The sequence below is a fragment of the Martes martes genome, assembly GCF_963455335.1.
Source record: "Martes martes genome assembly, chromosome: 1".
NCBI lineage: Eukaryota > Metazoa > Chordata > Mammalia > Carnivora > Mustelidae > Martes > Martes martes.
The window spans coordinates 200,232,728-200,255,657 of record NC_137888.1 but is presented as its reverse complement, the minus strand read 5'-3'; the positions used below and the strand labels follow the sequence as shown (position 1 = coordinate 200,255,657).

Genomic DNA, 22,930 nt, shown 5'->3' with positions numbered 1-22,930 from the left:
CAAAATTACCCCAAAACTTAGTGACTTAAAATTATAAGTATTTATTATCTCACAGCTTCGGATTTCAGAAGTAGCTTGCAGTCTGAGTGCCATCTTGGGCTACATTCATCTGAAGGCTTGACTGGAGCTGGAGGGGCCTCTTCGAGGCTCGCTCAGATAGCGGTAGGAAGAAGCCTCAGTTCCTTTTCACATGGCTCTCCTCAGGATATGTTGTTATCTGGCTCCCCCAAGAGCGAGTGATCTGGGAGAGACAGTAAAAGGAATGTGCAGTGCCTGTGTATTTATTTACTTATTTTAAAGATTTTATTTACTTATTTGAGAGAGATTGAGACAGAGACCAAGAGAGCACGAGCAGAAGGAAGAGGCAGAGGGAGAAGAAGCAGGCTTCCCACTGAACAGGGAGCCTCATGTGGGGCTCGGTCCCAGGACCCTGGGGTCATGACCTGAGCCGAAGGCAGATGCTAAACCGACTGAGCCACCCAGGCGCCCCATGCAGTGCCTTTTATGACCCAGCCATGAATGTAACATACATTCAAGTGACACCATCACTTCTGTGTATTCTGTCGGCCGCACTGACCAACCCTGAGACAGTATGCGAGTGGATCGCTCAATGGGGTGAGTGCCAGGAGGCAGGGATCATTCAGGGCTCTTTGGAGACATCCTACCACAAGTAATAACTAGAAGTGAAAATTCAAGAACTACTATTCTAGGCACATTGCTTAGAAAGGTGGAGATGGGGATGCACGGGCGGCTCAGTCGATTAAGCATCCAGCTCTTGATTTTGCCTCAAGTCATGATCTCAGAGTCATGGGGTGAGGCTCTGCCCGCCGCAGGGAGTCTCAGCTTGAGGATTCTCTCCCTCTGCCCCTTCGCCTTCCTCCCCCTGCTTACTCATGCTTACTCTCTCTTTCAAAGAAATAAATAAGTCTTACTAAAAAAGAAAAAAAAGTAAAGAAAGAAAGGTGGAGATATATACCAGAAGAAAGAGGTGGCCCCTGAGAGCAGGAATCAGGGAAACTGCTGGTTTTAAAAACTTTGTAGAACAACTTTAAGAAATAGTTCTGTGTTTTACTGTGATTTTTTTTTCTAATTATGCAAACCTCCAAAGTACACAGCCATTTCATGTCCCCAACACCAGTAGACGAGCCACACATGGATTTTGTGAGGAACTCATTGAATCTGAGTCAGTCTTCATCGATCCTTTGGTATTTGAAAGATTGTGTGATCTTGAAGGACAGCTTACAGATAATAAACTGAAAGCAATGAAAAAGAGACCTTAGTGACAGGACCTGAACTAGAATCCTTGAGTAAATGTGACTGGGAAGAGCTGATATCAGGTAGTGAGATGCTCTGGCATTTTACTAACGTGGAATCGGGGAGGGGGGGTGCGGGTGGAGGGAGACTGTTTTGTTCTTTCTGAAGACTAGAAAGTTCTTAAGTGGAAATGTTTACGTGGCTGGAAGCTATAAATGGCAAAGCTTGTTAAAAGGACTATCCTTTTGGCAGATGGTTGGAAAGCACATTATGGGACTCCCCAGGCTAAGGATGTGTCTATTGGGAGGGTTCGATACAAGTTGGAGGGAATCTGCCTCTGTCCCCATGTGGCCTGAGACCTGTGGACTGTGTGGGGCACCAGTAGTACATAGTACCAGTCATTTGAGCTGCTTGCTGCTGCGGCCGTTTTCCTAAGAGGAACTCTGGCCTCCTTGTAGCAGCCCACAGCCCGGTTGTTGCCCCCGGACCCCCCAACACTTGTGCCTACCATGCCCGCTCTGTCCTTCAGTGCCCCTATTCAAGTCTGGTCTTGTTTCTTCTTATCTCTTCCGTCACTGTGTATTTACTCCTCTGGAGGAGCCTACTGTCAGGAGTTCCCGGGTTCTTGGACAGTTTGTCTCCTCCCTCTGCCTTTAATAAATCTGGGATCGGGATCATGTGTTAGAGATGTCAGGTCTCTAAGTTGGTGGGAAGTCAGTGAGATTGCATATAAGTAAAAACTAGCACTGGAAGCATTCGGGCTTCCATTTTTTTTTTTTTAACCATTTTAATGCCCATGAAACTGTGTTGTTTACATTCTTCCCCTGCCACTGAGTATGTGGAACTGATAAGCTCAGCTGTCATGTACCGGGATTCTGCCGGTGCCATTGCAACAGGCAGAGGCTTAAGCCGGGGAAGGGGCCGGTCGGGTTTTGTATTTGCATTCCTCAGTATCTCTCTTTGTATTTCGATTTGCCCACAGATTGGAGACCACAAATTCAGTGCCCACCGGATCGTCTTAGCAGCCTCTATCCCGTACTTCCACGCTATGTTTACAAATGACATGATGGAGTGCAAGCAGGATGAGATTGTAATGCAAGGAATGGATCCCAGGTACTCAATTTCTCCACTGGGTCCCTCGGTCTTCAGGTTCCCAGGCGCAGCTTCAGCCCTGTGCATGGTGCCATTGGCGGGCCCATGGCGGGCCATAGCACTTGTTAGAGCAACACGTTTAACAGGAACTAGCACCAAGATATTTTTTTATAACGAGGACTGGGTACAAAGGTGGTGAAACGTTATCCTTTTCCCTTTTCCGTTACAGCTGACAAAATGGTTTTCCAAACAAGGGTCTTCATTCTGTATTCTCCCCGGCAGTCTCAAACAGTGTTGGCCATTAGAACTTCCGGCACTGATGGGAATGTCATATTTTTACTCTCCAGAATGGTGACCACCATATGTAGCTAAATGTAGCTACTGAGCACTTGAATTTTAACTAGTGGGATTAAGGAACTGAATTCTACATTTTCCTTAATTTTAATTAACTTTAGCATAATTTGGAATTGCCATTTGTGGCTCATAGCTGCCACAAATGGGATTAAGGAACTGAATTCTACATTTTCCTTAATTTTAATTAACTTTAGCGTAATTTGGAATTGCCATTTGTGGCTCATAGCTGCCACAAATGGGACAACACAGATTCAGAAAATGGCAAAATCGTGGTTATTGGATGGTTGAGAAATTGAAGCCCAAGGAGGGCAAGCCCAAAAGTTATCCCATCTAATGCCTTTCAGTGTCCAAGACAGCCCTCCCTAGCAGGCAGTTCCAGGCCCCAAATGTCAGTGCTGCCAAGGCTGAGATAGTCTGCCCTAGATGAATTTTAGGGGCAGGAGGTGATACCATAACCGCTGAAATCATGTCATTCAGGCACTTACTTACTTAACGTTGTCCTGACATGTAAAGTCACTTACTAATGGACGTTCTTTGTGGAAATACCTTCCTAATTACTGTATGAAGACTTTATATAAACATATTCCATAGTATGCCTTTTTGGGCCTTGAAAGGGAGAAGAATGTTTATGTGACTGATTCTGTGTTTGATTTTGTGGCAAGTCTATGAACTGAGGCTGTATGTTTATAACCTAGGCTGTATCCAAGGGTCCGCTGTACACCTACTTACATGCCTGGCACTGTTCGGAGGTCTAGGAATGCAGTAGCGAACGAGACACCCAGGGTGACTCAGGGCAATGACATTCTTGTTGGAGGAGAAACAATAAAGCAATGATTCTGTGACGTCAGCCAGTAACCTGTCATTTGTTTCCTGCCTTCTTAATCTCACCGTGGTGGGAGCCTAGGGGTGAGGGAGCCGGGAAACTGTAGTAACCTCTGGATGATTGCAGTGATCTGCTCCCGCACGTGGAGAGGTTTTATATCCCCACTGCAAGGCAGAAATCTCAGGCCAGCTACTTCTAAGGAAAGATACAGAAGTAGGTCTACAAGGAAACTCGTGCGCTCTCTTCTCTGAGGTCTGTGTCTGAAGGAGCTGTGCTCATTGTCTATGCACAGTCCAAGTACTTCATTTTTCAGAAGTAGACTGAGCACCTGTCATGTGTGTAGCTGTAAGCACTGAGCTATAGCACGGAGAAAACAGTGCCTCTAAGTGTGCCAACTTTCTAGTCATGGGGATCGGGCCATAACCATAACTACACACGTGCATGATAGGGCTGGCAAATGAGACCAGGGCGAGAAAAGTAAAGTGAATGATGGTGGGGGTCTGTGCTATTCCAGGGTGATCAGGGAAGGCCTCTGTGATGAGGTGACACTTGAGCTGAGACCTTAATTGAAGTGAGGGAGTGAACTGTCTGGTGACAGAGCCCTCCAGACGGAGCAGACAGTACAGAGGCCCCGCGGTGAGAATGTATTCAGCATGTTGGGATAGAGTGAGGGCTCGGAGTGGAAGGCATTGAGGTCAGAGCCGGAGAGGGGCCAGACCACATACAGCCCTGAGACGGAACTGGGAATTCTTTCCCAGTGGGAATTGAAAGGCAGAAAAATTTCTCGGCCTCTCATTCCGGAAATGTATCCCAAAGAAATAATAAAAACACTATTTATGACGGCAGTAAGAAGTTATTAGCTATGAGGCCTACCAGTAAAGGAAATAAATTACGGTGTGTTTACATGTTGAAATACTATATAGCAGCCACTAAAAATGATAAATGTGAAGACAGTGTAGCAGCATGGGAAAGGACTCAATAAGTATTATGTGATTATATTCGTACCATTTGTGCATGCAGGCCCTGAAAATGAACCCAAGAAAGTAACCACTGTTGACTCATTCAGTAGTGAGATTGTGGGTACTTGCTTTCTCATTTTAGAATTTTCTGTAATGAGATTATTTGGGCAATGAAGACAGCTTAAGAAGTAGAATGAGTCTTCAGCTCTGGGGAAGTCATTATTCCTGTCAGATTCTCGAAGGGCCTGGGCTTAGAGATGTTAGATGTTAGATGGATGTTAGAGCGGGGGCCCACACATTCCCCAGGTAGGCGTGTCAGCTCGGCAAGGGCCAGAGTCTCTGAAGCGGCTCTTTCCTCCTTTCTCTAGCGCCCTGGAGGCTCTGATTAACTTCGCCTACAACGGCCACCTTGCCATTGACCAGCAGAACGTGCAGTCTTTGCTGATGGGCGCGAGCTTCCTGCAGCTGCAGAGCATCAAGGACGCCTGCTGCACATTCCTCCGAGAACGGTGAGGCCCCGGACCCGGCCCACGGTGGGGAGCGCCCCCGGGTCAGTCCTGGAAGCCCCTGCCAATCTGCTCCGTGAGGGAGTGAGCCTGCGAGCTGACTCTTCAGATTGCAGCCGAGCGGTGCCCGGTTCTTTGAGGTGAACCTTTGAGGAACATCTTTATGGACCCCTGCCTCTGCCCTCTCCTGGCCTGAAATGTACCTCTTCTGGTCCTCCAGTCTGACCAGCTGCGGACTTAGCTGGCTGTTCTCACCAAACCAACGGATTCCGTGCTGCTCACTCTTCCATAGCCCATCTCCTTCTTTGTGTGGATCCTTTCCCCTCCTTGAATATCTTGACTTCTTCCTTCAGCTCTTTAGGGGGGCATCCAAATTTCACTTTCTGGAACTCTCTGTCCCCCTAAGTCTTCTGGAAGCAGTCACTGTGTGCTCTCTTAGGGTAAGGACCATGGAGTATATCCCTACCTAGGTCCAGCATTCGGCAATGCCCCTTTGATGACTGAGCTGATAAGAAAGCTCTTTTTCTCCCTGAAGAGGGGGAGCTCTTAGCCATAAGGTCAAAGCTGCCCCTTAACCACTAGAGACTTGGGGGTGCAGGGTAGTGCTGGGCTTCACACAGTCTCTGTCTGTGGTGCTCTCTGAGGCCCGGCCTCCACCTGAGCTACTGTGATCACAAGGTCCCTGGCCTGAAGACCAGCATTTTTCTTGTCTCAGATCTGCCCTCCTGAACCTCATTTCCTCTTAGAGCTGATGTCTCCCTCTCCCGTTCTGGCTCCACCAGTCCAGCTCCCTCATTAGCTCTGTTGATCCCACCTGCTATCCCTATCCTGCCCCCGTGGTGCTCATGGACATCACTGAGCACTGCTGTGCAGCTAGTCTTAATAACCGTGGGTATGATGCTTAGCACACGCGGCACTCTCTACTGGGTGCAGGGTGAGTGGTTTCATCGTGAGGTGGGTGGTCCTGTTTCAGGTTTTACAGATGAGACCACATAAAGACAGCATAGCCCCAGAGCCTGGCTTGATCCTGTGCTGGGATGGCTTCTGGGTCAGACTGGAGGATGCACGTGGGGGTGTGAGGCACCCTGGCTCTCCTGCTCACTCCTGAGCTGCTTAAGGATACAGACCAGTCTTGGTTTATCTCTCTGTCCCCACAGAGCTCAGAATGATTAAGTAGGCATTCTGGAAAGGATGAAGTTGGCCACTCTCACAAGGGGACAACAGCTCCACCTAGGGGCTTTCAAGGTCATCACTCAACACTGGACCCAGCTTTTGTTACAAAGCAGTGTCGCCCAAAATGTGCTTAGAAAAGTGATTTTTAGACCAGTGGAATTTTTACATGCATCAATGACATTTTAGGAAGATGCACTTAAGCACAAAGCCTGACATTATGAGTCTGTCCTTGACATTTTCCCATTCAGCCCTGCAAGATCCCTTCTGAAGCCTCACTTCACACCTTATTCCTGTCTTCATTCCTTCCCACAGGCCCCAGAGACTTGACCTGCTTTCTGTTTTCCTTCCAGTAGTTACCATCACTGCCTCTGTTCCTTGGAGTGGTTCTCCCTGAGCCTGGCTACAGAGTGTGTTAGGGCCCCCCCACCTGTCCCTGTCCCATGTATCCATATTCAAAGACAAGCATGTGGGCCCTTCATCGTCGAGCTGTGATTACTAACGACTTGAGAGAAACCGTTCTGAGCAATAGTGGGAAAGACAGGATTTCACAGAGCACAGAGAAGCTGTAAAGCTGTCAGAGTTTTCCATGAGGTTGGAGCTGATTTTTTTTTTTTCTTGTGACCCCTTTCCAAATGTTCAGATGTATGGGCCTCCTTGTTTTTAGGTGAGCACTGGAGCTGTGTGTTCTCCAGAACTCTTCTCTCAGAATTGAATCAGAACCTCGGATGCATCAGTGAACCAAGCCAGTAACGTACTTAATTCAGGTCACTGCTTCCTGCCTCTGATAAAGCATTACCTCTTACTGCTGACAGAGTCAAGCTGTGCTGCAAGGAACCTGGTTGCTGGTTGTGAGGTGGCTAATGAAAGATGTGGGTCTGTCTCCACCCTGGGGGTTCATTTTCCCTCTTCTCTTCCTCCTGCTCCTGAATGGGGCCCTCTCCTACATGGCAGCTCTCCCTCCTCTTTCCCCACCAGCTGCCTCACAAGCAGGCTTCTCACATCCCATTGACATGAAAGCCCAATTCAGTTGAAGGTGTGTTTTGCTCTCCTTATTAGGCCAAGCCAGTCAGAGAGCCAAAGGCGAGGTACAGGAGTCCTAACCTGAGAGGGAGCACATGGAAATGTGCGCCAGGCAGCTACTTGGCCATCTTTCTCCACGGCCCTAGACTCTCTCCAGTTCCCAGTCCATGGCACTGAAGCCTCCTCTTGAGGTGATGTCGCCGTGGTCGGGGTCAGCGAAGCACATGGTGTAGAGGCCCAGGGAAGGTGGAGACTCACATCGGCCATATGTGTGTAAAGGCCTTTAAACAAGTCTCATTCAGTCCCTGTAAGTGCTCCAGGAGAAAGGCGGGATTTGATGACTGAGCTGACCTTCTGACCTTGAGCCCTGTGTTCCTCACTGGCTCTGTGGCCTTGCCTAGGTGTTAGTCAGTGCTCGTGCTTCCTGGCCTTTGTGGAAATGCACACAGATTTCCAAAGCACTGGACAGAACCAGTTCAGGCTGGAAGGGAAGCAACAGCTTGTGGAATTTAGATTATATCAAAGGCAGGCTCCTGAGGGACTCTGCCCTTCAGAGACTCTGCAGCTGGGGGACAGTGGTGACTGTTGACTAGTGAATATATCTCTGCCTGTTACTTTAAACAGTGTGGTGGGGTGAGGCGCTTGGGTGGCTCAGTTGGTTAAGTGACTGCCTTCAGGCTCAGGTCATGATCTTGAGGTCCTGGGATCAAGCCCCACATCAGGCTCTCTGCTGGGTGGGAAGTCTGCTTCTCCCTCTCCCTCTCCCTGCCACTCCCCCTGCTTGTGCTAGCATGTTCTCTCTCTCTCTGTGTCAAATAAATAAAATCTTTAAAAATAAACAAACAAACAAACAACATGGCCGGGAAGGAAAGCAAGCAGTCTAACAAAGAAAACCTGGGCACCTTCCATCCGATAAACACCCTCTCCCTCCACAGATTATCAGTCACAAAGTCAAAACAAGAAAACCCCATCCTCAGGGTCTCCCGCTGTCACCAAGATTTCAGAATCAATTTGGGTGCATTTGAGATTTTGTCAGATGCAATAGTAGTAAGAAAAACAACCATGATAAAAGATTAAGACAGTAGCTGACTTTACGCCAGGCACCATGCTGAGTGCTTTTGCCACATTCTTGCTTAAGCATGGCCACAGGTGCGGGAGCCGGCTAGCTGTTGTCCTTACCTTTTTCCAGGTGAGGCTGTTACGGACACTTGAGGAGCACTCCATGTCACCTGGTGGGACACAGGGCCCGAATGTACCCAGACGGCCCCAGCGAGGGCAGGTCTGCCTCCAAGTCGTGGGAATGGACACGGGGTTCAGTCCGCACCACTGCTTGCTTGGAGAGGGCTGGGAGCACATTCTTAGTTTCTCTGAGCCTCAGTTTTCCATCTAAAAATGGAAATAATGATTGCTCTGTAGCGCTGTTGAAAAGATTCTGGCTGGAGAAGTACTGGGTGCCCTGATGGTGCTGAGCGAGCGGTAGCTGCCGCTGTCGTTCCTGGGTGTCCTGTTAGACCTATAGAGTTTCTTGCCGTTGACAGAAGAGAGAATGTAAGGATCCTGATGTTAGACAAGTCATCTCTCTGCATGGTTTAATCTCTTATTCTAGGGGTACGTGGGTGGCTTAGTAGGTTAAGTGGCTGCCTTCAGCTCAGGTCATGATCCCAGACTCCTGGGATCGAGCCCCGTATCAGCCTCCCTGCTCAGCAGAGAGGCTGCTTCTCCTCTCCCTCTGTCTGCCGTTCTACCTGCTTGTGCTCGCTCTCTTCTGTTTCTGTCAAATAAATAAAGAAAATCTTCAAAAATAAAAAAAAAAAAGACAATAAACTCTCATCCTACAACTTCAGTGCCCTCCTGGGGAACAGCTAAGTGTTCGACCAAGAGTGTCAGTGGCCGGGGTGCCTGGGTGGCTCAGTCGGTTAAGCGTCTGCCTTCGGCTCAGGTCATGATCTCGGGATCCTGGGATCGAGCACCACATCAGGGTCCCTGCTTGGTGGAGTCTGCTTCTCCCTCTCCTCCCCACTCATGATCTCTCTCACTATCTCTGTCTGTCTCTCTCTTTCAAATAAATAAATAAGATCTTAAAAAAAACGAAGAAGAAGAAGAAGAATGTCAGTGGCCTAAGGGAAAGCAAACAGGTTTTCCAGTGCATGTTCATCTACTGTCTTCATAGTTGCTTCCCAGGACTTCCCAGAGAGCTCATCCCACCTAGATGCACTGAGCACGAGGTCCAAGAGGCAGTGTCTGTGAAGATAAAACTGTCTTCATTGTAAGCCTTCACAATTGAGTCCCTGAGCAATGCACCTGGGATCGTGTAGGGAGTTTGCGGCCAAGCTGAGAGCAAAGCTGGGTTTTCTGCATTGTGTAGCTCTCCCCAGAACCAACCTGAGAATGATCGAAGATACCATTCTTCCTCTAACTTTTTTCTTTTCCTCTTTTCTTATGGCAAAAGTCTTCACCCCAAAAATTGCCTGGGTGTCCGCCAGTTTGCCGAGACCATGATGTGTGCCGTGCTATATGACGCGGCCAACAGCTTCATCCACCAGCACTTCGTGGAAGTGTCCATGTCAGAAGAATTCCTGGCCCTGCCCTTGGAAGACGTGCTCGAGCTGGTGTCTCGGGACGAGCTGAACGTGAAGTCAGAGGAGCAGGTGTGTAGAGCGCGGTAGCAGTGTGCAGGGGACGTGGGGGCTGCTGCTCTAATCCTCTCTGTTTTTTTCATGAAGACCATAATGCATGTGCGGCTTGTTTATTATGGGTTTGTTTCATTATACTGTGTTCGTGTTTTGTGAGAACTTTATATCCATTTCGGTGTCTAACATTCAGTGGATTTTTTTTAAAGATCTTATTTATTTATTTGAGTGAGAGAGAGAGGGAGAGGATGAGCCGGGGGAATGGGAGAAGGAGAAGCAGACTCCGTGCTGAGCAGGGAGCCCGATGTGGGGCTCAGTCCCAAGACTGAGCTAAAAGCAGACACCTAACTGATTGAGCCACCCAGGCGCCGGTCAGTGGATTTTATCAACATCGCGCCCCTTATTCTTAGAAGTTGCAGTGATTTCCCATATTTACTATTAGAAGTAATGCTGCCACTGGAAATTAGCATAGATCACTCTTTAAGAGTCTTACTCTAAAGGGGAGCAGAGCACTGGGGCAATCACTGGGGAGGAATATGAAGTTGGAAGGGATTGGTTTGTTTTTTAAGGTGAGAGAAATGCAGTATATTTGACTACTGGTGGGAATTTTCCAGAAGAGAGGAAAGAGTCGGTGATGCAGGAGGAAAGGGAGAATGGCTGCTGGCGTGACATCCTGGAGGAAGCAAGAGGAGGCTGAATCGAGGGCTTAAGGGGTGTCCCTGCTGGGAGTACCAGCCACTCCCGTCCACCCCCGCGGAAGGGAGAACCTCCATAGCCAGGGGCACAGGGAGAAGCTGGCAAAGTCTGCTGACATTCTCTTCTGCTGCGTGTCTATTTTCTTAGCTGGGGACAAGGATCGGGAGGAGGGCGAGAAATGTGAGAGATGAAAAGGCATGAGCCAGCCCTCTGGGAGCAGGAGAGGAAATAGATGACACCAGGGAAAGGAAGAGGGGCTTGGTGGGAAGTAGGGCCTGATGAGATTAGCGGCCACAAAGTTAGAATGGACCCACCAGGGGGTGCCTGACTGGCTCTTGATCTGGGGTTGTGAGTCTGAGTCTGATGTTGGGCATAGAGATTACTAAAAAGAATAGATAAACTTGAAAAAATAAGTAAATAAAAAGGAAAGGAAAGGACCAGCCAGCTCCTGCAGCTGCAGTGTGCTCGTGTGGGGTCCACTTATGGAGCTGGACCTCACCAGGGAAGAGACTTTTTCCAGATGGGTGTGATTAAAGGAGGAAGGTATACAGCATGAGTGCTGAGGGCACCCACCTCAGAACCCGCAGAGCCCATGCTGGGTGAGACGGCGGGCAGGAAGCAGGCTAGAGGGGCCCTGAGCGCGAGGCTAGGGGAGACGGAGCAGCATCAGAGGCCCATTGACATCAGTTACTGAGGGGAAAGGATTGGAGGCAGTGGTGAGCACGGCAGACTGAAACCGATGGAAGGGGCAAAGCGTTTGAATGACTAGGGTCCTCGAAGGACAAAGAAGACCTCTTACGGGGTTGTCGAGAAGAGTGAATAAAGGAGAGCACAGGGTATTAGCAGTCAGAGAGGAGCAAAGGGAAATCCCTTTGGTCAGCAGAGGTGTGGTGCAGGCACCCGAAGAGGACAGAGTAGATGTTACTTGGAGCAGAGGGTGGCCAGGACTGGACGGTGAAGGGCTCTGGCATGCGGGTGAGATGCTCAGACCCGCCCCTGCAGGCACCGGGAGCTCGTCTGCGGCAAGGCCTCCACTGCTCCGGTCGCTGGGAAGCCTAACCCAGGCCCCGGGCAGAGCAGCTCAGGACGCTTGCCATGTGGGGTCCTGGCCTGCCGGGAAGCTCTGCTTCAGCGGGAGGAGCCCCGGGTTCCAGGAGGCAAGCTGTTGGGAGGTTAGTCAGCTCATTTCCCTAATGTCCGAAGAACAGTAGAAAAGGGCGACCCGAGTGTGGCCGTGTGGGCGCTATAAGGTTCAGGGAAGAGCCTGTCCCAAGAGCGAGCCCTGTCCCGAGCTCTTCCACTGATGAACATGGCGCGGGGCAGCTCGCTTTTTGGTGATACATTGGATCCAGGGTTCTGGAGGGATGACCCTTGTGGCTGGTGCCCTTAGGGAAAGCTCCAGAGAATGTCGATCTGGAACCAGGCCTTAAGGAAAGGGGGGCGTGTTTAGATGAAGAGGAGGATATGAGGGGCCTTCACAATGCAGGGGTATGTGTGGACAGAGAAGTAGCCAGCCTGGGAGAGCAGAGGGTGGAAGGGGCCGAGGAGGGAAGACAAGCGGCCAGTGTGGTGACATGCAGGAAGGAGTAAGGAACCACTGGCAGCTTTTCATTAGGAAGACGTAATGAAAGCCGGGAAGCTGTTACAGTCACTGAGGCTTGCCTTTCAAGAGGCTGGGCCAAACGGGGAGATTGGGGAAGCAGAAAGCAGTGACTTCAGGAGACAAGTGGGAGGAAAGATGGAGGGGCCCAAGGGACTGCCTCCGTATAGGGAGTGCAGGGGCTGGGACTAGGGGCCCGGGGACGTGGCCCCAGGAGCGAGGGGCTACTAAATGGCTTGCACTCTCCGCCACGGCAGGTCTTTGAAGCTGCGTTGGCCTGGGTCAGATATGACCGGGAGCAGAGGGGGCCGTGCCTCCCTGAGCTGCTGTCCAATATCCGCCTGCCCCTCTGCCGGCCCCAGTTCCTGTCAGACCGCGTGCAGCAGGATGACCTGGTGCGTTGCTGCCACAAGTGCAGGTGAGCGAGGGCCGGCCCGCATAGGACACTGCCGGCAGCAAGGGGGCCAGGCGGAGAAGGGGCTCGGGGACCTAGGCTGTTTGTGTCCCAGCTCAGGGGTGGAAGAATTTGACACGATCAGTCCTAATTCACGGCACACAGATTGACCTGCCTTGTGTCTAGACCATGGAAGAGCCCAAGTCGATCCCTTGGGCAAATAAATGTGCCATGAGGGGGCATGGAGGCAGAAGGGGCCTCCTCCCCTGAACTCCCTGAGGATCTCCTAGCATCTTCAGGAGCTGACTTAGTGGTGACTCCCTGGGGCTCCTTGTTGTCTCCAGTAAACATTAGTGCACTGGCCTCAGGTGGGTTTGGGCCTGTCTATAGTGATAGGCAAGGGGGGAGGAGGTATTTACCAGCAGGGGAAACTTACCCAGGGTACATCAGTGATGACGTGGCATAGCAGAGCTCCCGAAACAGCCAGGAAGGCAGTAGCCATATGGGAGGGTCATTATAAAAGTAGAACAGCAAAGGAAAATGTTCACCTTCCCCCAAACAGCCTGTCATATTCACAGCAAGTTCAGAGGAAGTCAGTGGCTATGTGCGAGCCACGTGAAGGCGTACGGCAGGAGGGGGTGGAGGTGTGGCTGCAGGTAGAGGGGACCCCGTGATAAGCAGTCCAAGAGGGCTGTTAAGTTTGAACTTCGTTCTGAAGGCAGCGGGGAGCTATTGAAGGTTCTTCAACGGCTTGGGCGATAGTGTGGGGGTGGAATGGAGAGGCAGGACTGGAGGCAGGGCAGTTGGTCAGCAGCAGTCGGCTTCTGCCACAGTCTAGGTGAGAAATGGCACTTTGCAGGGTGCGAGCCAGAGGGATAGGAAGGAAGAGCTGGGTCTTGGCAGACAGGAGGCAGGCTGCTTTTTGAACTCCCCAGCGCCAGCTGTCGTAGCCACTACCCTGTTCTCCTGCCAGCGTGTGCCTATTAGAAGATAGTCGCTCTGATTACTCTGCTCATCTCGCCCCTCTGATTCTGAGCATGTTTCAGTAGCTGTGCTTCTGCCTGGACTCACCAGGGTTCAAGACCAAACCTTCCAGAATGCTTCTTCTCGCATGTTTCCCCTCCAGTTGGGGCTGGGGCGACCAGACTCGGAAATACAAATGTAGACCATGTGGGGAGGATACCTGGCTTTGTAACATCCTGCACCTTATTCCAGGGACCTGGTAGACGAAGCCAAGGACTATCACCTCATGCCGGAGCGCCGGCCCCACCTGCCGGCTTTCAGAACTCGGCCTCGCTGCTGCACGTCCATCACGGGCCTTATCTATGCCGTGGGGGGCCTCAACTCAGCAGGTATCTTGCAGCTCCCCTTTGCAGGGCCCTGTCTTGGACTTTGGATGAAAAAGCACCAAACAACCTAGCCTGGTCTTCTGGCTCCCTTCCTCTGTGTGTTGCTGCCCTGGTCCCTCCTGATTGACGCAGCTGTTATGCTGTACAGTGAAAGGGTGTCAGATGTGAATACCATCGAATCAGAGTATCAGAGCTAAATACCAGCCCTGGAGAGCGTGCAGTCCGAGACCCGGCTCTGTTACCCGCTGCCTGTGATGAGAGTCACATTTGGTCATATGGATCTCTGGGGTTAGACTAAGTCTGTCACCATGAGAAGGGAAATTCTCCAAATACATAGGGTCGTCCCTACCCATAACCCCACTTTCTTGCCACTTGCTGCCTCCTGTGCAGCGCACAAAGGCTTTAGAGTCGGCATGTTCTTGGCCGCTCATCCAGCCAGGTTCTCAGGCAAGCCCGTGAGGCCCCCTGCCCTCCTGCACGCCCAGGCACGGGGAGGGCAGTGTGCACTCCTGGATCTTGGTGGCACAGTGGCAAAGGGCGGTGTCACTTCCCACGTGAAGGCCAGGCCTTTCCTCAGGGTCAGTCCAGGCTCATGGAGGGGGGCAAGTGGTGGGCAGTCCTGGGCAGTTCTGTTTTTAATTGAAGATTAATGAGAGGTGGGTGCTAGCCTGCTTACCCTGTGCTTGTTGACCATGTGTCCTGGAAAAGGGATGACCTCAGCTGGTAGATGCTGGGGTGTGGTAGGTGTGAAGTGCCCCACGGTGGGATAGAATAGGGAGGAGAGATGATTTTATTTGATCCAAAAAAACCCTGTTGTAAATGTCAGGGTTGGACTCATCATTCCTGGCGACTGTAACTACCATTTGTTGAGCACATAGTGTGTTCTACAACTACGCTAGGTGCTTTTCTGCCATTTAATCCTAACGACAGCTTTGCCATAGAGATTATCTCCATGTCGCATGTGAGAGTAGAAGGTGGGGATACAAAGCAACTTGCCCAGGTTCACACGCTAGTAAGTGAAAGCAGCAGGGGAACCCAGGCTCTTCCCTCTGGGCATGCCCCCTGCACTGGGGGGAGAGTGTGTCCATTTCCCTTCCGCTTTGGCCTTAAGCAGGTGGAATACCTCATTGTAGCTTAAAACTAAACACCTCGTGTCTGATTCTGATTTTCCTTAAAGAATTTGGTTTGAGGTTAGCATGCCTGAAGCGTCTTAGTGGGCCCATGTGGCTTGAGTATTTCTGTGGGAAGAGCCCATAGAGCCAAGTCAAACGTTCCATGTAATCAATGCCCGACAGCTGTGATCTAAACACGTGGTCTCATTTGTTTTAATTTGAGTAGCAAATTTTTATGCAGGTGATTCCCTGAATGTGGTAGAAGTGTTCGACCCCATTGCCAATCGCTGGGAGAAGTGCCATCCCATGACGACAGCCCGCAGCCGCGTCGGTGTGGCTGTGGTGAATGGGCTTCTCTATGCCATCGGGGGGTATGACGGCCAGCTGCGGCTGAGCACCGTGGAGGTCTACAACCCAGAGACGGACACGTGGACCAGAGTGCGGAGCATGAATAGCAAGAGGAGGTATTCCGGAAGCCACTTGGGCAGCCCGAGCACACACTCTGAGCATCTGGGGAGCGCCATGCTAGACGGGCAGGGGCACGTGGTCATACAAAACACAAGCTGGCCTGGCAATTTCCGGTGGCCAGGCCTATCACTGCCAGCACCTCCCGGGAGCTCGCCCCCATCTGCTCCAAAGTAAAATCCTTGCCTTGTCTGTTGAGGAGCTCGGGGAGACGAGACACGGACATGTGGAAGTTGTATTGTTATTTAAGTGTCAGATAAGGACTGAAACATATGTTATGGTAGATTTCCAAAAAGGCAAGAAATTGGATGGAAACATCCGGACATTTCAGGTAAAAGGCGGGATTACAGGTGAAACTTGAAGAGTAAGGAGGATTTAACTTTATTAGTGATGAAAAGACATGAGAGCTGTTGTCCTTTATACCCTCGCCCCACCCCCACCCCTGGATCCCTGCCACACACGTGCTTCTCCCACCCTGCGAGTACGTGAGCCATAGCAACATGCTTCACTTCAGTCCCCTCCTCCCTCCGCCAGGTGTGAGCACATAGGTGGACCGGGTTTATGTCTCTTAACACACTCCAGATACTTGTCTCCTCTGTCACTTGCCTGCTAGATTTCCTGAAGAGGAGTTGGAGGGCATCTGAATGGCGCCTCCATTCAGCCTTCTGAGTGCTGCAGGGGCAGGCGGCCTTTTCCCTTCCATCAGGCATGTGGGGAGCATGTGCACAGCTGGGCTCTGGAGTAGGAGGGATCACTGGACAAGGTCGTCTGTTCTTCTGCCCTCCGTGGGGCCACCCTGGGTCAGTGGTTTCTAGTGGCGCTCAGCTCTCTCTTCCGGGGCTGACAGAGGAGAGGAGGTAGTTCGTACCCCAGTAACCAGAACAGTTCTGCATTTTTCTCATGAGTTGAGCATCCATGACAGATGCCCAACTTTAGGGGGAAAGTTACAGGAGTTGTTTTTGAAAGGGGCAGTTTGAAAACGACTGGGGCAGATGCTCTTTGAGGGCCTTTCTGCTTTGTAAATTCTGTGGCCTAAGCATTTGCCTGATAGGCCCCTTTGTCTGGCCCTGCTCTGGGTGTTGTGAGTGTAAGATCAAGCGACTGCCTGTGTGGTGAGGAAGAAGAAGTGTCAGGCCATGAGACGCACGTACCATGTTTTGCAGTGTTAGCATGTGGCCTTGAGCTGGGAGGAGTCTGCCTTTGTACCAGTAAGGCCATATTTGCAAAGGGTCACAGTAGGTTTGTTTGGGAAGAAAAATTTGTATACATGATCTGCTCCTCCCTGAGCTAACACTCTCCCGGTTCCTTCCTCCCCCTACCTCAGTGCTTCCCTTTTCTGCTCCTTGGGCATCTTACAGCTTTCTGTGGCCTCGGATGACTCATTGCTCCATTTCCCCAGCCATGAGTGCCTTTTTTGCTTTCACTGCAGCCCGTTCTTCTCCGGGTGTCTGCTCTGGGCAACTTCCTTGCTTTGATGTCACAGAGTTTGAAGTGTTGTCTGGGAGGAGAGTCCTCCAGGCATCCCCTTCCCTCGCTGTGGTTAATGCCCTCTTATTAGCAGAGACCCGGCTCCATTTCATCCCTTTGAAATTACAGGCTGCCAAAAACTGTTCTGAGTCACTTCTTTCCTACCATCCCACACGGCTCTCTGTCCTGCTGGTGGTCACAAGCTCCTTCCTGCCATCATCCTTCCCCTCGCCTGCAGTGTTCAAGGCCATGCTTCCTCTGGTGGACCTAGCAGGCCCCCTCCATCTTCACCCTGGCTTTATCACCCGGTTGATAGTTAACCTCACTCAGTTCTATGGCTCTTCTCCCTCATATGGTTGTTGAACTCCTGTGTTGTTGCTTCTGTCCACTTCTGGAAGCATGTGACAGTGTCTAGTGAATTTGTGGTCTTCCCACCATCCTTGCCTGAGGCAAAAGTCCTTTTCCTCTTCCGGGCCAGTTGAGGGGGTCTGTTACAGTGTCACTCGAAGGGACATTGCGGGGATCAGCTTGGTTTCCTCTCTACGTTTGAAAGGTGGGAGTTAAGCCTGGCATATTTTATTTTCCTGTTTGTCAGCCACCCAGATTCATTTTGAATCTTCTCCAGCATCAGATTTGAAAACTGAATCGGGCAGCTTGGCACACATGTCTAATTTCTCTTGAGGCATTGTGTAGAACAGATTTTCTGATTATGCCAGACTGCTGGGGCTTTGATCTGGGAAGAGGGGGACACGGTGGGCAGCGTGGGAGTGGGCTCGTCTCATTTAAATCCGAGGCGTGCCTCTCACCGGGCAGCCCAGAGAAGGAGCCATCCTCCCCAGCCGCGGCTGCTCGCCTGTACCTTGAAGATGGTGCCACTTCCTTGGCAGGTGGGGGGGGGGGAGCGGCAAATGGCGAATGTAGAGGACCTCCATCAATGCACAAGGGGAGCATAGCGTCACCCACAGGGACAAAGCAGGGGCTGTCAGCACCACATCTGTCAAACTTCACAGTGAATTAAATAGGAAAATCAGGCTAACACAATAAACCCATATTGAAGGCCTGTCCCGTACAAAGCACTACATGAAGTATGGTCAGAGTCATACAGAGGGAGACCCTGTCTTCTAGGAGGTCCCCACTTGTTAAAGAGGCAACAGGTGACTTCCCAGCACCCCCAGGCGCCAGAATGAGCCCCTGCGGACAGGAGCTTTGGCTCGCTCGGCACTGTGACTCTAGGGCCCAGGACAGCACGCCTCCTGAGTGCCTCATGGGACGCCAGGGGTGAATGAGTAACCACGACGACGACAAGGCCTGATATAAAGAAGCTGCTCTGGCAGCGTGGGGCTAGGAGGGACTGATCGTTGCTGAGGCAAGGACGGCTTTTTGAGCAGGAGGGGGAGAGGACTTTGATGTAATGAGACCTTGAGCACAGCGAAGTAGAAGATGAACGTTTCAGATACGTCCAGGGTGGAGAGGGTCCCCGAGGGAACCCCAACGGGGGGCACCGCAGAGCAGCTGCTTTCCCCTCTGCTGTATGCTTAGGCTCACACGTGGGATTTGGGTCTGCTCTAGAAAGAGGCTGTGGTGGGCAGGTGGATCTCCAGGCAGTATGCAAGGCTGGCCCGAGAGGTCTGAGGCCTGTCTACATGACAGCTCTGTCTTTTTCAGTGCCATGGGGACGGTCGTGCTGGACGGACAGATCTACGTCTGTGGGGGCTATGATGGCAACTCTTCTCTCAGCTCTGTGGAGACCTACTCGCCTGAGACAGACAAGTAAGGAGACCTACTCGCCTGCAGCTCCCCCGGGAAAACTGGAACTGGTTAAACAGACAGTATGAGAATTAGAACTGCAGGTTCTTATTATATTAAACTTCTCAAGGATACAGAGTATCTGACCGTTTCAGTCTCTGTAGTACTTTTCATACAATAGGTATTTAATAACTTCTGGTTCCTGAATGAAGGATTGAATAAATTTTAAAAACGAACAGTAGTCTACCTAGGTGGTTAAAGATGTTTATTTAATAGTGTGTACTTCTTTGTTAAATCGCCCATTTTAATGGAAATGCAAGTGGAAGGGGATGAGGAATAAATGAACAGCACTTTCCCAAGTAGGAGAGGTATGATTTGGGTAGGATGTGATTTGGGGGGGGCAAGAAATGTTACGTCGGGGACGCCTGGGTGGCTCAGTTGGTTAAGCGGCTGCAGTCAGCTCAGGTCATGATCCCAGTGTCCTGGGATTGAGTCCCACATTGGGCTCCTTGCTCGGCAGGGAGCCTGCTTCTCCCTCTGCCTCTGCCTGCTGCTCTGTTTGCCTGTGTGCGAGCTCTGTCTCTCTCTCTCTCTCTAACAAATAAATAAAATCTTAAAAAAAAAAAAAGAAATGTCGTTGGATAAGCTTGGAAGACATTGATGATGAAATTAAGAACCACCAGAGTTCTTAATTTCCATCAAACATAATAACAATTTAAAGACTGACAAATTCCACAGTAAAGAAACCTGTTGAATCTCATCTTACATAATGCCTGTCACCATCTTATTTTGCGGACTACTCTTTGGAAAACAGCTGGCAAGGTTAGCCCAAATTTTTCATTTCAGTATTTGAATCTTCTCATAAGCCAGTTCGTTGAATGGCTTCATCAGAATGCTTTTCAGCCAACATTCCATTCACTTAACCAACTTACTGTATATCAGGCAGGGTGTCTGAGATCCTTAAAAGTAGCAGCTGGTCTGCTGGGGTCCCGGGCACATTGTGATTAGCCTACCCTGTAGGGCCTGCCTGGACCTCTCGGGTGCAGGGCAGGGAGCACCTTCATCTCTACCACAGCTGGCAGGGAGAGGCAGGGCGGCAGGGATGACTTCTGAGAGGAGGCCCATCACGGACAGTGGGAGATGTGCATTGTAGGCAGGGAGACAGCATGAGGAGAGGCCCAGAGGAAGGAAGGTGCTCGTTGTGAATAAGGAGCTGCGTGGGTGGCACATGGCAGGAGGGGAAAGTGGAAATAGGTGAGGCCTGAGAAAAAAAAGCCGCTCAGGGAACTCAGACTCTGCACTGGAGGAAACAGTGAGTAGCCACCCGAGGGGCATGCCACACGGCGTTGGGATGGGCGGGGTCTGAAAGCCAGGCCTCCTGTACAGAGGCTGTGGCAGGTTGTGCGAGGGGAGGCCCAAGCTAGGCCAGCGGTAGTGGGGGTGGGAACAAGCAATGACTAGAAGGCAGGCCAGGGGGACTTGGTGACCACAGGAATGTTGAAGGTGAAGGAGAAGAGGGCCATGAAAACATTGAATCTCAGAAGGACAACTAGATGGCCGATTGTCCCATTCCCAGGACCGGACAGGAGTAAGAGGGAGGGGACTTGCCTACAGAGGTGGGGAGATTGTTCAGGGTGAGAAGGAACACTGCACAGTTTGCCTCGCCCCTTCCGAGCTGTCCTGGAAGGACAGCAACACTGCATCTCATGGCTTCCCTCGTCTGGCTCTTTCCTGCAGGTGGACAGTGGTGACCCCGATGAGCTCAAGTCGCAGTGCTGCAGGGGTGACGGTGTTTGAGGGCAGGATCTATGTGTCGGGCGGCCACGATGGGCTGCAGATCTTCAGCAGCGTGAGTCTGGGCTCCCCTGGGTTAAGGGCACTCACTCCTCCCGTCTTCAAGGAATAATTCTGTTTTTAAAGATTTATTTTGAAGAGAGATCACAAACTCAAGTGGGGTGAGGGGCAGAGGGAGAGGGAGAAGGAGAGAAGCAGACTCCCTGCTGAGCGTGGAGCCCAGCACAAGGCTCAGTCTCACAACCCTGAAAGATCATGACCTGAGCCAAAATCAAGAGTCAGATGCTTAACCGACTGAGACACCCAAGTGTCCCCCACCTTTGAGTGTAATTTTGAAAGGCAGTTCTTTGGAAGAAACTTCAGCCTTGCCGTAACTGGGCAGAGCATCATCTAGGGAGGTTTCGGGCCATCTGCCATGCGCTCTGAGATTCTTCCGAGAATGGAGGCAGTGTCTGCAGAGGAGGGGAAGAGTATAGCCTCGCGGTCCCCACCTCGCCCCGCTCCGTCCTCCACTGAATCGCTGCCCAGAGTAAGCTCAACTATAGACAGTGCGGATTTGCGAGTAGTTGTATTCTGGATAATTTATTTGAAATTACATTTATTCTTTTTTTTTTAAGATTTTATTTATTTATTTGTCAGAGAGAGAGCACAAGCAGGGGGAGCAGAGTGAGAGGCAAGCAGAGGGAGAAGCAGTTGCCCTGCGGAGCAGGGAGCCCGATGGTAGGGCTCGATCCCAGGACCCTGGGATCATGACCTGAGCAGAAGGCAGACGCTTAACCCACTGAGCCACTCAGGCGTCCCATGAAATTGCATTTATTCTTTAAAAAAACCTCAACCGCCATCTAGTGGTAGTTCCGTGACGTCAGTCAGTGATGCACTCTGGACAGATTTCGGGAGACCCTGCTCTCCTCCCGCCCCTGGCACTCCACAGGAGTGCCTCCTGGGGCAACGCCGTTGTTTCCCGGGAAGTAAGACAGCAGGGGTCAGAGTAGGTGCTCTCTGTGGATCAGCCCAGGAACAGGGGTGCTGCTGTGGAAAGTGGGCATCAGAGGCAGTGCGCGGGCCTCTCCCTGCCTCCAGGTGAGGCCCCGCCACGCGCCGCATTCGGGCTCAGACTCTGACTTGCGGACCCGGGCCTCTCTCCCCGCCGCAGGTGGAGCACTACAACCAGCACACAGCCACCTGGCACCCAGCCGCCGGCATGCTCAACAAGCGCTGCCGGCACGGTGCCGCCTCCCTGGGAAGCAAGATGTTCGTCTGCGGGGGCTACGACGGCTCCGGCTTCCTCAGCATCGCCGAGATGTACAGCTCCGTGGCCGACCAGTGGTGCCTGATCGTGCCCATGCACACTCGCCGGAGCCGGGTGTCCCTGGTGGCCAGCTGCGGACGCCTCTATGCTGTGGGGGGCTATGATGGACAGTCAAACCTCAGCTCGGTGGAGATGTACGACCCGGAGACGGACCGCTGGACATTCATGGCCCCCATGGCCTGTCACGAGGGGGGCGTGGGTGTGGGCTGCATCCCCCTTCTCACCATCTAAGGTGGAGGGGGGATGTGGCGGGGTAGGGATCTGGTACAAACATAGGCACTCCCTTCCAGGGACAGGCCCTCTTGGGAGAGGGGGTAGACCAGAAGACGGGGTGTATGTGAGCTCGCTGGAGGTACAGGTTTTCCAGGTGCTTACATCCTCCCTCACCGCGCTGCCCTGGGGACCTTCAAGCCTAGGTCACCAAGGTGCACCGCGTGGGGCAGAGCCCTTCTGGGTTCCGCAGCTGGCGACACGGGACTGCTGTGCTGGTCCACACATACACGGGCTCCATCCAAGGCCAGCTCCCACCAGCCGCTTGCAGAAGGCCTGCCGTCTGACACTCCTCCTTACCTGCTGCTTTCCAGCCGTGCTGTGGCCAGAGGAGTGGCTCTGGTGGCCCAGCCTGTTAGCAGCTGGGCTGCGGCTGGGGGAGGAAGGACGCACTTGGGGTGTCCTCGTTGCCTGTGGTGGTGGCGCCCCAGCACCAGGCTGCTTGCGCACGAGCATCTCCCTCTTCCATCTGAGGGCACAGAGGACTGGGTCCTCACTGCTAGGTAACCAGGGAGAACAGAAGCTCTTCCCATGTCGAGCTTCAGGATTTCAGTGAGGTCTTTTCATCTTGTTGAGGAGCAACAGAAGAAGAAGAAGGAAAAAAAAAAAAGATACTTGAAAGAAACGAAGGAAATTGAAACAAAGAAACACTTGAAAGAAACTGGAAAGAAAAGTACTTTTTTTTAAGTGAACATTCTTTGGGAGAAGAAAACGTTGAAAGACACTAAAGGGGAACACGTGTCTCCGTGGAAGACCGCCACCACGAGAAGGGCGGCGTCCGCTCCCACGTTCGGGTCCCAGGGTCCTGAGGCCTTGCATGGCACTCGGGGTCGCCTCTGAGCCCTTGCGTGTCCGGGCCCTCGCGTGTCCGGGATCAGTGTATTCTCCACTGGTCCTCTAGCAAGGTGCTCACGGGG

At 51.7% G+C, this 22,930-nt stretch overlaps 1 protein-coding gene across 3 annotated transcripts in view; it reads left to right on the top strand.

Annotated features, from left to right (window-relative positions):
- Positions 1-22,650, top strand: part of KLHL18 (kelch like family member 18) — a 52,029-nt gene extending 29,379 nt beyond the window's left edge. For 2 of the 3 annotated variants that reach the window (XM_080829304.1, XM_080829305.1), the window contains exons 2-10: positions 2,237-2,367; positions 4,851-4,991; positions 9,631-9,829; positions 12,365-12,525; positions 13,717-13,853; positions 15,204-15,426; positions 18,560-18,664; positions 20,378-20,489; positions 21,588-22,650. In XM_080829304.1, the coding sequence (XP_080685430.1) occupies positions 2,237-2,367; positions 4,851-4,991; positions 9,631-9,829; positions 12,365-12,525; positions 13,717-13,853; positions 15,204-15,426; positions 18,560-18,664; positions 20,378-20,489; positions 21,588-21,974 (1,596 nt within the window). In that variant the 3' untranslated portion in view covers positions 21,975-22,650. Of the gene's footprint in view, positions 1-2,236; positions 2,368-4,850; positions 4,992-9,630; positions 9,830-12,364; positions 12,526-13,716; positions 13,854-15,188; positions 15,427-18,559; positions 18,665-20,377; positions 20,490-21,587 lie in introns of all 3 variants that reach the window. The other variant, XM_080829303.1, reaches the window with a different exon arrangement.
- The last annotated feature ends 280 nt before the right edge of the window (positions 22,651-22,930 follow it).